At 46.3% G+C, this 12,960-nt stretch overlaps 2 protein-coding genes across 5 annotated transcripts in view; both read right to left on the bottom strand.

The window, feature by feature from the left end:
- Nucleotides 1–3,159, bottom strand: part of LOC142406443 (adhesion G protein-coupled receptor B1-like) — a 130,758-nt gene extending 127,599 nt beyond the window's left edge. For 2 of the 4 annotated variants that reach the window (XM_075495363.1, XM_075495364.1), the window contains exons 1-3: nt 3,101–3,159; nt 2,129–2,323; nt 1,568–1,636 (exon numbers count right to left, since the gene is read on the bottom strand). In XM_075495363.1, the coding sequence (XP_075351478.1) occupies nt 1,568–1,636; nt 2,129–2,323; nt 3,101–3,106 (270 nt within the window). In that variant the 5' untranslated portion in view covers nt 3,107–3,159. The remainder of the gene's footprint in view (nt 1–1,567; nt 1,637–2,128; nt 2,324–3,100) is intronic. The other 2 variants (XM_075495365.1, XM_075495366.1) reach the window with 1 other exon arrangement.
- A 4,216-nt stretch (nt 3,160–7,375) lies between these two features.
- Nucleotides 7,376–12,960, bottom strand: part of LOC142406535 (adhesion G protein-coupled receptor B1-like) — a 144,513-nt gene continuing 138,928 nt past the window's right edge. The window contains exons 7-11 of the mRNA XM_075495483.1: nt 11,849–12,013; nt 9,278–9,442; nt 8,532–8,610; nt 8,128–8,190; nt 7,376–7,388 (exon numbers count right to left, since the gene is read on the bottom strand). Coding sequence (XP_075351598.1) covers nt 7,376–7,388; nt 8,128–8,190; nt 8,532–8,610; nt 9,278–9,442; nt 11,849–12,013 — 485 coding nt within the window. The remainder of the gene's footprint in view (nt 7,389–8,127; nt 8,191–8,531; nt 8,611–9,277; nt 9,443–11,848; nt 12,014–12,960) is intronic.

The following is a 12,960-nucleotide window of genomic DNA, read 5'->3' as shown; positions in this document are numbered from 1 at the left end:
AACTAAGTATTTGGTCACAGACTCAGACAGTCACAGAATAGTTGAGTTTGAAAGGGACCTTGGAGGTCATCTGGTCCAACCTGCCTGCTCAAGCAGGGCCATCTAAAGCCAGTTGCCCAGGACCATGTCCAGATGGTCCTTTATCTCATCTGGAGCCAGACCACGTCATCATCTTCCAAATGCAATGGGAAACCACCAGATGTCAGGGAGAAAAGAGGAGAGGAACTGATTCACAAGGCTGCTCAGCTCCTGGTGGAGTTCCTGTTGTATGAAGGAATTCTATTCAGGTTCCTGTCTCATGTTCTGGACTGCCAACAATTGTGCCAGCACCTGCTGTTAAGAGTTTTTCCCAGAGGACTTCCCTGGTTGGTGTGAGTATAACTGGACTCTGGGGTTGCTTTTTGTGCTGGGTGAGTTTTTCTTGATTGGTATTTCCACACCTCTCCAAGGAATTTTGTAGCAGCAACAGGTGGTTAAAAAGGAGCTGCCATGTGCTGATCCACATCTCTGGGTACTTTCCACAGGACTGATCTCTCACAAAGGCCGTGTTATATTCCTTGTCCAGGTTAATTTTCAAGCTGAGACCAAGGCGAGCTGGTGTTTCTGTTCCAAGATGCGGAACAAACGTGGAAGGAATGAGCATTAACATGGGCCTGTCCACCAGAGCATCCACCAGACCTGCTGGTCTGAGGCAGAACTATTTCACTCTGATGCAACCCCCAAAGGCTGTAGTGAGATGACAGCATCGAGCAGCCCAAGGGCTCACCAAGAGAATAGGAAAAGGACAAAGGAATAGGTCTCACGCAAGCCCAGAGAGTTCAACTGGGGCATAAGAGACAAGGGGCAAATAAGGCAGAGAAAGAAAAACAAACAACGCCTTCCCCTGATACACGAGAGTTTAGCCACTGAATTATTCAGCAGGATCCCCAACACTGAGAGGAGAGAAATAAAGTAAAATAGAACTGAACCCTTGTTCAGCTCATGCTGAGCAGAACCAGAAGCTCAGCTGAGCAGAGCCCAGCTCTGAAGTATGAAAATCCTGCCTGTCCTGCATCTTTTTAGCCAGGAACTCAAACACTTTTGGCAAGAGGAGAAGAGGGGAATTATGGCAAGCCAAGCGGGTTATCAACTCCAAACCCACCCTGAGCTTTGAGAGCTGTCCCAAGTTTGGTATTCACCCCAGTTTTTCACTGTTCTTCATCCAAAGACTCTGGCTTAGTGCTGAGATCCTGTGGCTCACTGAGTTACTCCATAAATATGACTCAGCTTGGCACTGACCTCACCCACACGACCCGTTGCATGAATCAGCTGATTGGCAGTCAACTCTGAAGCTGACCACAGCTGACCACGTCTGGGTTGTCTGTCTCTTTCGTCATGAGGATTTATCCAAGAAGAACAGCATTGGTGGATGGTGATATTTTGTGGTTGAAAAACATACATGTTGCACACAATGCATTGTGGACAAGAAGCTAGGAGGTCATGTAGGCACTTGGAAATTCCCCTTGTCATGGCTTAAGCCTATGCTGAAAGCCTGTCTTGTTTCAGGGAAGGTGCTGAAGGTTCATACCAGCTGAGCTTCCTCCCATTTGTCCCGGTTTTCCTCCGATAAAAGATTGCTGATGATCTGGACAAAGTTCTGGAGAAGGGACACAAAAGAGGAAAAAAGGAGTGGTTAGCCAAATGTAGCACAGGCTAGGAAGGACACAGTGATGTGCGAGGAACATGTGAGAATCAGCCATGTTCCAATAGGGTTCTCATGGTCCCATTCCCAAAGGACCCCACAGTATTTCACAGGCCTCTGCCCCCAAGGATGTTAACGAGCCTTTTTCCAAAGGCCTTCACTTTGATTATTATATCTGATAAGGCATTGGACTGGGAATATATCTTGTATCCATTACTAAAGGGTTTTAAGAGCAGATTAGGTAGATGTCTGTCAGAAACCAGTTAAAAACAGATGACCTTGCCTTGTATAAATCCCTTCCTATCCTATTTTCGCTTGGACAGAAAATACTCCAGCTTTTCATCAGCATTGTGTCAGCTACAAAGGAGGTAATCAAACCCTGAGCCCTGTGCATGCACACACACCTGTAACCTAGCCTTAGTCTCCAGGATATGCATCTCAGCTCACCTGCACATCCCCAGAAGTTGGGCTATGATAAGCCCTACGGAAGATCTCTGTCATGTTCCTGAGTACATCGATGGTGGACAGCAAGTCCCCACTGTAGCTGGTTCCATCCTGGGAGATTTCCACAAGGTTTTGGAGCACTTCTGACAGCCCATCTCCCATCAACCCACGCTGAGCTTTGGAAAGATGTTCCCTGGTCTGAAAAACAGAAAGAAACATGACAAACACTTTAGGGACAGTCAAAGTCAAGTTAATGAGCTCAGTGAAGGAATTGCTGGGGGAAGGTTTTTGACCTTCCTTGTATTTCAGAGTGCAGATTAGATGAATCTGACAATCTGCTGGCCTGAGAGCCTGTGATATTTTTAAAATGGCAGGAGAGCAGAAGTGAAATCTTCTGTATGCCCACAAAGGAAAGGTTGTGTGTAGGTTCAGAAGAGATTATTCTACTACACAGATGCTATTCTGTTCATAGTCCAAGGCCAGCTAACAGAAGATTTTTGCCCCCAAACCTTGTTTTCTTATAACCAATTTGGAACTATTTTAGGACAGACTGTAGCTTGTCCTGAACAGGAGAGGGTGGCTCTCAAAAAGGCAATGCCATTTTAGGGCAAGCCACAGGAGACCAGCAGAAATTCATCACAACAATGAATTTAAGACTAATGAAAAATAAGTGGCTTATTTAGAAGTGATATAGTCACAGCAATTCTTACTGATAATGTGATATGAAAAACCTGGTAGGACCTGGTTTCTGCCAGGCTAGATATTAAAATACTTAGTGGGGAACCACCCCTTGTCCATGGAGTGCCTGTGCATCACAAGTTAAGCAGACAAAAACAGTAAGAGAAAAGCAGGGCAGAGCTGTCATGTCCCTTTCACACGGAAATAATGCTTTCCTTCTTTTTTGTAACTATAGCAGTGTAACAAGCATTTGGTGGGATCCCAGACCTGCTGAGCTGAGAAGTCGGTCTGCCTTACCATCATCTGTATGTTCCTGTAATCAATAGAAACACACTTGATGTATGTTGGAGGCTCCCAATAAGCTATTCCTTCTTCATCTAAAATGCATCTTCGAAGGATCAGCCCTGAAGAGGAAAGAAACGAATATGGGAGTGAGGACAGCAGGATGAAAAGCCAAGCACCTTCATGGAGGTCACCCAGAACTGGTCAATGCATCTATATAGGCACACTTACCAGCACAAAGGGCAGCAGGGACATCTGCAGATGCCTGAACAACACATGCAAACATGTAGGAGAGATTATTTTTATTTCCTTCTCCTGCATTTTTTTATTGAGGGGCAGGACAGCAAAAGGAACCGGGAATGAAAACAAAACCTAACAAATTGGACATGGCTAGTCAAGGTGAAAGAAGGTTTCTTCTGCCCTGGAGGGCAGCTTTCTTCCTGAAGGAAGTCCCATGAGCCTCCCCAGGTGGCATGGTCTGGTACTTGCAACTAAACCAGCCACGGTGACTTGTGCTGCCTACGTAGTCTCGTGGAGAATAAATATCCAACAGCACCATCTTTGCATCAGCTGAAAAACTCTGAAAGCTGCTTGCAGTCCTCCCCCAGGCCTTTCCTTAGCTTCAGTCTACAGTGAGTTTTGCAGTGGTAATCACATGCCTTTGTGATGCAGAGGAACAGACATATCGGCAAGGAGGAAGAGAAGAGGGATCACCTTGCCCAAGCAATTATGCTGCCATTTGGAGAGTCTCTGAGGAGCAGACTTTGCTGGGTCCACAATCCCATCACTACTGCTAAATGAATCAGTGATCTTGCTATGGATACAGCCCTTCATCTAGGCTAGCATTTGGTATGACACTGACTGTCCCAGGATGTGTGAGTCAAAGAGAGAGCTACAGGATTTGTCTGTATCTGAAAACCCTACTCAAACTAAATAAAACCTTTATGTTCATTGCTGACACTGCTGCCTCCATTTCTGTTCCTGCCTGGGAGGGAGGAACATCCAGCTGAGGACAAACTCCACCACCAGCATGTCTCCTGGAGCCTTCTCTGCACTGCTTTCCACTTCTTGGGGAACAGGTGGCCACGGTCACAACAGATAATACCTGGATGCCCAGACGCTATCACTTTACACCACCATGGTCAGACCATCAATTTGAGCACCTGAAGACATATTTAGAGAGCTGCTATGGTTTCTAAGAAGGAGAGGAAAGCACCTAAGTGTGTGAGTGGACAATTCAATTCAGATTTCCTGCTTTCAGATACTAGCTTCTTTTATAGGCAGTGGAAAGAAATATAATGCCCAGGTCCTCTAGACTATAAAGTCTAGAGGACTTTAAGCCCTACCTGCTTCTGCAGAGCTATTTGTAGTTTATAGGGAGAACATACCACAGTAACCCTTAATTGCAAAGCTGTCCCAGGACTAAGCAGTAGGTGGATGGGAGACACCTCAGATTCTCCAGTAGGAACCAAGAAGTTGTTGTTAAACAGTGAAGGACCACAGAAACCCAGAGAGAGTTAATTTAGCTCTGAGTGAAGGGAGGGAAGTCCATTTGCTTGTCCTGTCCTCCCACAACCAGGTTCTCTTCATCTAGGAGGCAAAGGATGAAGGATACCCTGAGGGTGGGCCAGCTCCCCAGCCAAGGCATGCAGTCATCCTTACCAGTAGCATTGCGAGGACATCGGACAGCTGCAGCATCACCAGCGGGCGTCTCTTTCCAAACCACAGAGGCAAGACTTTCCTCGTCACAGATTTCATGGGGCTCTGCAAGGAACAAAAAATTCCATTGGTAAAGCTTCCTCCTCAGGAGGGATGTGGAAAAGGGAATGGAAAGAGAAAACAGGGGAGTGTGGTCTGGAGGGAACAGCAGTGTGATGTGAGCCAGGAGACCTGGAGGTGAACTCCCAGCTCTGCAGCTGCTTGGCGCATGGCCCCTGACAAAGCCACTTAACCTCTCTGGAATTTGCTCTGCCTGTCTGAAAACTGAGTGTCCATCCATCCTGAGGATTAGCTTGCTAATAGACATGTAACAACCTGGGAAAGCCCACTAACACGCCTGCCTTGCCTTGTGGCAGCTCTTTGCAAGAAAGTTGTTGTTGCTACACCCTACTAAAGAGTTTTCTTTTCTTGCTTAAGGGGCTGATGTCCACCTTTTGTGGGTGAACTCCATGTCTCCAGACTTTATGCTTTCCATCCTTCAGGGTCATCACACAGGTTTTGGATTGGATGTGTCTAAAATGAGGCGGCTCGGCATAGATAAGTTGTGGTAAGAATGAAGGAAAGAACAATAAGTAGACGAAAAAACAAAATGGACATAGCCTCCGTGTGGACTTCATTCAGGCCCTCTGTCTCCTGCCATCTTATGCGAGGATACAGGGAGAAGATCTGAGCACCAACAGGCTGGATTTGCATCAGCAGCTCGTTTCCAAACACTGCTGCAGAGTCCAGGAGACTGCAAAATGTGTTTTGAGACATCACAGAAAAAGCTCTTTGGAAGGAGGTTTTTGGATGCTTCTGTCTGTGGGTGGAACTGAGTTGGTCCCCGAGTCGGTGGGACCTGGGAAAAAACATTCACCGCAGGAGAGCTTTGTGCCAAGAAACTCATTACTTGCAGCATGTAAAAATGGAGGGAGCCATGAGGATGGTGTTAAAGCTATGTGCTGGTTTTGGCTGGGATAGAGTTAATTTTCTTCACAGTAGTTAGTATGGGGCTATGATTTGGATTTGTGCTGGAGACAGAGTTGATCACATAAGGATGTTTTCAATACTGCTGAGCAGTGCTTACACAGAGTCAAGGCCTTTTCTGCTTCTCATCCCACCCCACCAGCAAGTAGGCTGTGGGTGCACAAGAAGTTGGGAGGGGACACGGCTGGGACGGCTGACCCCAACTGACCAAAGGGATATTCCATTCCATATGACGTCATGCTCAGCATATAAAGCTGGGGGAAGAAGAAGGAAGCGGGGGACGTTCGCAGTGATGGCGTTTGTCTTCCCAAGTTACACGTGATGGAGCCCTGCTTTCCTGGAGATGGCTGAACAGCTGCCTGCTGATGGGAAGTAGTGAATGAATTCCTTGCTTTGCTTTGCTTGCATGTGCAGCTTTTGCTTTACCTATTGAACTGTATCTCAGCCCATGAGTTTTCTCACTTTTATTCTTCCGATTCTCTCTCCCATCCCACCGGCGGGGAGTTAGCGAGTGGCTGTGTGGTGCTTAGCTGCCAGCTGGGCTTAAACCACGACAAGCTATTTATCACTCCTGAGGGTGGGGAGGAGAAAAAATGGTATTTATTGGTTTTCGATTACAGTTTTTAGTTATTGTGTATGTAAAACCACCAATAAAAAAGAAGCTGACTGTATGCCTGCAGCTGGAAAGGCAGCCGCAAAGTGAAAGCCAACCAGCCGTGGAGCCTGGCAGCTGCCTGCTGAGCTTCCTTCCCATGCAGGAAAGTCCTGCCCATACCAGCATCCAGTGGTGCCAGTAAAGACACGCCAAAGTTGTAGGGAAAATGTCCATCTGCCATAAAAAAAGAGGAAGACCTTGAATGTTCATGTTTCTCCCAAGGGAGCTGGGGGGCAGCGATGACCCTGAAGGCTTCTTTATACAAGGGACTGTGCAATGATGTGTTTACATAGACCATTCCAGGACCTGCACTATGGAGCAAAGACCCAGATGGACATCCCCCGCTGCTGCTCTGGAACTACTCAGAGCACCAACGTGGCTGTAGGGAAGGCTCAAACCTGAGATTATGGGCATGGCGTCCTACTTCTTTGAAGGACTCATACAAGACCCAACAAGCTGTCTACACATCACTGCTCCTGGAGTCAAGCTCCAAGACTGTGGGGCTCCAGCCCCGGCTGCAATTCAAAGACAGATTCCTCCCCAGTAGACACGCTCTCTGCTTGGAAACAGATGCTCCTTCCCCTGTTTTAAAATTGTCTTTGGAGTAATCACTATCGTAGTGAAATCCCAGAGGGCCAGCAGGACCCCTGCTGTGCTCTGCACATATACAGAAATAGTCCCTATGCCAACAGTTTATGACTTCTGTAGGTAAGGCAGAACATGGGTGGAAAAGAGGCAGTTTTATTTCCAACCTGTTGACACAGAGCTGTAGGACAGTGAGATTAAATCACTCAGTTGTGACCTGCACATGGTCACCCAGAAAGCCTGTGGCAGAGCAGGGAGCTGAATACAAACTCCTGCCTCCTGGACCAGTGCTTTGGCTACGGTCATAGATTCTGCACATCAAACTGTGGTTCAAAGGAGGGTTTGGGGCATGGGGTGGGAAACTTCTAGCACCTTCGACTACAAAACAACAGAGCACATCAAAAAGCAGAGGGGGAGTGTGTTCACATCTGAACTCCTCTTTCTCCTCCTCTGACCTGTCAAACCTTCCTGGTCTTGTCACCCCTGCAGTCTCCCTGGGGACCGCTGAGGGATGCTGTGGATCAGAGATGCTCTTTAGAAATACAATGATTTTCTTGCGTTGTCTTGCCAGTGAGCACAGAAGCAATTCCCAGGCCAGGAGAGAATCATTTCATTCTCTTTTTCTTTTTTTTTTTTTTCTTTCTTCTTTTTTTCTTTTTGATGTTGCTTCATAACAAAGCCCTTTTTACCAGAGTAACCTATTTGCACTGGGAGATTTTAACAACTAACCCAATTAAACTCAATTCTTCTGTTCAAATCAAATCATGCCATCATTTGATACTTTCTTGAGAACAAATTGAGCGGGTTTATTTTTAGCCTCTGATTACTTTCCACCTTTTTCCTTCCCCTGCAAATTAACAACTGCAACGGGACCCTTCTAGTTTTGAACCCTAGCAGGGCTCAGTCCCTGAGACATGCCTTTTCCTTTTGTGCACTGTGCAGGCATCAGCCCCTGCGGAAAGAGAAGAAAAGATTGGGCTTGTTCTGCCAGGGCCCCAGCTGGCACACACTGAAGCTGAACTAAATCTGCATCACTCAGTAGACACCACCCGACAACCCGGTGCTAAGATTTTCTATGGCGAGGGAGAGCTTTGTGGCTGAGTTAGAGGAGACTCACACGCCACTGCTAATTGAGAGGCACAGCTTGTAAGGAGAGGTGATGTCTTTTATTAGAGCATAGCTGGAAAGAGTGAATACGCTGTCGCAGGCACACAGCCTCTTTCTCTGTTATCTTCGAGCTAAACGGGCTGAAACTTCCACGCTGAAGTGCTTTGGCTTTTATCTTTGTCTTCAGTAGTTTGCAAGGGATTCTCAGGGTCAGCTGTCCTCAATGCAACAGGTCCGCCCCCAGAAACATCTACACCAAAACTGTTACTTCTATGTCGAGCTACAGCCCGTCTTTTAGGGATACACCCCTTTTCACTAGCACTGCCAGGATGATGCTGTGAGAATCTCTCCTATCTCTCACTGAGATGCTCTGACAATTAATTACCCTTTCGGTCAAAAATCAGGGGCCGTTACGATCGATGCAGTCTGACTGTGAACATCACATAGGCCATTGATTCCCCACTGGCAATTTCACCAGGTGCTTCAACTGACACTGTGAAAGAAAATAAAAATGGTGCACAAGCCTTTTTTCTGGCCTCTTTATACTGTGTGAGAGACAGACAGAAGCATTCCCACTCACAAGTATTTGCTCCTGCTTATTTTTCGCATTAAGCCCCAGGTTTTTCCCTGTCCTACAGCTCAGTTGCCTTCCATTCAGCCTTTTACATCTTTTTTCTCAAATGGATGCTGCTCCCATGGCTGTAGCTGGAGGAGGGTGAGATTGGGTAAGGCTCTGACAGATGTAGACACAACCGTCTTTTTAAAAAATTAATTGGTGCACCGGTCTCCCGGAGGCTAGGTAAAGGGTGGGAAACCACTGCAGCATCCTCAATACAACTACGTTATGGACTCGAGACTGATACCAGTTTTTGCTATCAAAGAGCATGTCTTTTCCTCTTATGGCTCTATGGCAATGCAAAGATGAAAAACATCAAGGCTAGACTGGTGGCACTTACCAAACATTCGTTGAAATCAGCATGGTTACACTGGCTTTGGCAAGAATTAAATCAAGCCCTTGACCTATTTTGTGCCTGGGTTATGGGCAGGGTCCAACGAGATCACAACCCCTTGTTACATTCAGCTCTCTGACACATGACATTCTTTCCAAAATCCCTGTCCCCCCCATGCAAAGGAAGGCATGAGGGGTCTGGGGTACATACCAGGACATTTTCTGTCATTGCACTGCTTATACTCTTCCTTGGGGCCCTGGCAAGTCTCTCCACCGAAGAAGGGCCCGTAGCACACACGGTCACGTCTCTGAGTCCCACCTCCACACGTGGTGGTGCAGCTGCCCCACACTCCCCAGGCCTGCCACTTCCCATCCACTGGAGACAAAAAAGAGGAGAGAAACAGCCTGTCATGTCCCAAACATAATCTGCAACAGAAGGAGGCAAGGTCCCAAGGTGAGCAGTGGAACATAGCATGAGTAGAGCATGGCTTGGTGGAAAGGGAGGTCTCCTGCCACGGATCTTTGATCCTCAACAGACATGAAATCAATGTGTGGTCTTTCCCATTGCAGCAGCCCTTTAATAGTTGAAGGGTGTTCTTGTGTTTCTCCTCCACATCCTCACCGCCTGCAAAAACAGCCCTATCTCTTTTCTTGGGCTCAGATTTGGGGCTGTGCTCATGAACACTCTTCAGGTGGGCAGGGATTCAAACTGCCTGGCAGCCACATCTGCCAGTCAAAATCCATAGCTTGAGTTTGGTTGGGATGTACAATGTATATGTGAAAACAGAACTTCCCAGAGAAGTTCTGGCCCAGGGATTTAGAGAGACCAGCAGAGCCTTTGGGCAAGAAAGCATGAAGAAACATCAAATAAACCTCCATCCAGCTGTTTCCATTGCACTGTTGTTTCATGTGCCTTGGAAAGAGGTTTGGGACATTGTCTCATTCCATTGTATCTTCTCCCAGCGTCTTTACAGATTCAGTGGAAATGCTACTTCTTTTACATTAACAATGGCATTTATCAAAATGCAACTTCTTTTACATTAACAATGGCATTTATCAAAGCACTATAAAAATGTTAATTAGCCCTCACAACAAGCCTGCAAGGTAGGGAAACATTCTCTTCTGCTGCATCACAGATGAGAAACAACAACTCAGTGACAGAACTAGAGCAAAGACCTAAATCTCCTGATTCCTGTTAAGGTTTTAATTAGGAGTTAACATGTCATCTTGGGTTGAATAACTCCTTTTGGGAGGGTGAAGGATCTCCCTCTTCTTCTCCAAGAAGCAGAAGAAAATTATCATAGAAAAGGGACAGCACCAACCTCTGATGCTTTCTTTAGTGACACTGTATGCAGTGGAAGCCATGACCAACATTGCTTTGATAACTAACTCTGAAATCAGTGGGACAAGGTTGTCTAAAAAGAAGTGAGGCCTTTTTTGTCTTTGAGGATCTCCATAAGTTGCAAAGAAGGAATGAGGTACCTGAACACCAAAACCTACTAGAGACCATGGCAGAAAGTCTAATACCTGTGTTAAATACTGCTTGTGCTCTGCTGCAGATGGTGATGCTACCAGAGATGATAGGGATTCCCTGAGGAAAGAGGCCTACCAGGCTGAAGAGCTACCAGCTTCTATGCTTGTGGAGTGGACAGAATGACAATACTTGCTCACCTGAGGTATGAGAAGTGCCTCAAAGAGCTGAGCTGTTTCTGGCTGTCCCTGTTCTCTCGGAAAGGGGAGAAAGACCCTCTCCATCTCAGGGATCCACTCCTTCTCAGTCCCATGGTCTAACAGGGATGGAGCACCCAGGGAGAGCCAGGGAAAGGGCCAAGAGAAGCATGGTAAGAAAAATTGGTTGCTGATCAATCTTGAAGGCTTCTAGATGTTCAAGCTTTGTTTCCAGGTCAGAATATTGTCCACCCCAGCTGACCCAATTGGTTCCCTTGCAATGGCCTCCCCCAAGACTTCTGCACAGAAAGGAGGAAACTGCACCTGCAACTCTATAGTGCTGGTGTCAGTCTGAGAAATGCAGACTTCTGGTGTTAGGTGTGGTTTGGTATCTGCTTCAATTTTCTTTGCTTCTCCTGCATGAAATGGCTCTCCTGAAGCCCATGGTCCATGGCGTGAAGACAAAGTGTTTATTCTGAATGTGAGGTACTGGCTCCAACAGCTGGCGCAGCAGGAATTATTATCATTGTTGTTATTATTATTATTATTATTATTATTATTATTATTATTGCTGTTATTATTGTTATTATTTTAAGACACAGCTAGATGAGTAAGTAAGTGACAAGTTTTAGATAGGCATGAATCAAGGCCAGACCTTGTCACAGATAAGGTTCAGAGCTGTGATACAATAGTGGTTGCTTCCCTGTTTGCTTCAACTATAACTAGGAGTGGTGAAGTGGTAGGAGAAGAGGGACAAAAAAAAAAAAAAAAAAAAAAAGAGGAGGAAATTTGAAGCATTGTGGAGGCATGGAATGGGTTGCATTGATATTTTGTTCATTTTTTTTAAACACATGCTGAAAACTGGTATCTAAGGTTAGAAGGACATGTTCCCTGTAGGTAATCACTCACCTCTCTGGGGCCTCCTGGAGCATTTGTCAGCTATGGATTTTGGCTTGCATGGTCCGTTGGTATGACCCACAACCTCCTTATTACTGCATGACTGGTGAAAACTGAAAATCTTACCCAAAGAAAATAGGAGGCGATTTCACAAAAACCTGCCTGGAACTGCAGAGAAGGATGACCCAAGAGAAAGAAAAAGTCATTGGTCACTGACCTGGGCACTGGCGTAGGAAGCAGTCCCTGGTCTCCACCCAGTGTCCCTGGCATTCAGCTCCCCCGTAGGAGGGTCCATTGCACTCCCTTGTCCGCTGCTGGGTGCCGTTGGAGCAGGAGGCAGAGCAGGAGCTCCAGCTCGACCACTCATTCCAGTTGCCGTCCACTGAGTGGCCCAAAGAGAGATAACAAAACTGAATGTGAAAATCGCTCCCACTGGAAACAGACACGCGCAAGAGTCTCTGGCCTGTGCCTACAAGGGACTGAGGCAGGGCATGACAAACTGGAGTCATGGAGCATGAGAGAGGGCAAGGGCCATCAAGAAAAAGTTCAGAAAACTTTGGCAATAGCAATGTGTTGGGACCCTCTGCAACCTCCGACTGGTATGTTATGGCCCGGCAGGATGCAAGTGCCATAACATGCACAAACATCAATTTTTCTGTCCATGCTCTACATAACACCATAAAAGTTGAAATTATTGATATTACACATTCCAACATAAAAGTCAAAACTAATAATATTGCCGATCACAACATAACATCAAAATAGAGAGCATGGATCATGTTTTCACTGAAAATTTTGAAGGAATCAATACATTACCATGACATTTCCCATTTTGGGCAATCAGCACTTTTTGAGAGAACCCATTTTTCACCGAAGTAATGCACGAGTCTGCAGGAAGGGCACTTTCTCAAGCACCCAAATGCTGTTTTTCATTAAAGCACATGCAGAAACTCGAATCACGTTATTTACAGGATTTCACGCTGCTAGCAGGGAAATGTTCGGAGCAAAGGTGTGCTCCAAGAGGATACCACAAGCGGAGTGCCCGTGTGTGGTCAGTGTACTTCTCTCACAGCTGAATTAACACTGACAGGCTTGATATGTCTCTACACAGCAGTGTCTTTGATAATTAAATAGAGGAGGGAGGGACAAGAGAGGTTATGATAGGGACGGGGTTGGAGAGAAACATGAATACATCTTATTAGCGTGGTACAGTGTGAGGCATTCCCAAGTGTGGCAGTTACACCTTAATTGGTCCCTGATCAACAGATCCATCACCCAGTCTGCTGTTCCTGGAGCACTTTTTTCTCATTAGCAGCAGTCATCATGCTC

This window comes from Mycteria americana, chromosome 2, assembly GCF_035582795.1.
Source record: "Mycteria americana isolate JAX WOST 10 ecotype Jacksonville Zoo and Gardens chromosome 2, USCA_MyAme_1.0, whole genome shotgun sequence".
Taxonomy (NCBI): Eukaryota; Metazoa; Chordata; class Aves; order Ciconiiformes; family Ciconiidae; genus Mycteria; species Mycteria americana.
This window is presented reverse-complemented; position numbering and strand designations above follow the sequence as displayed.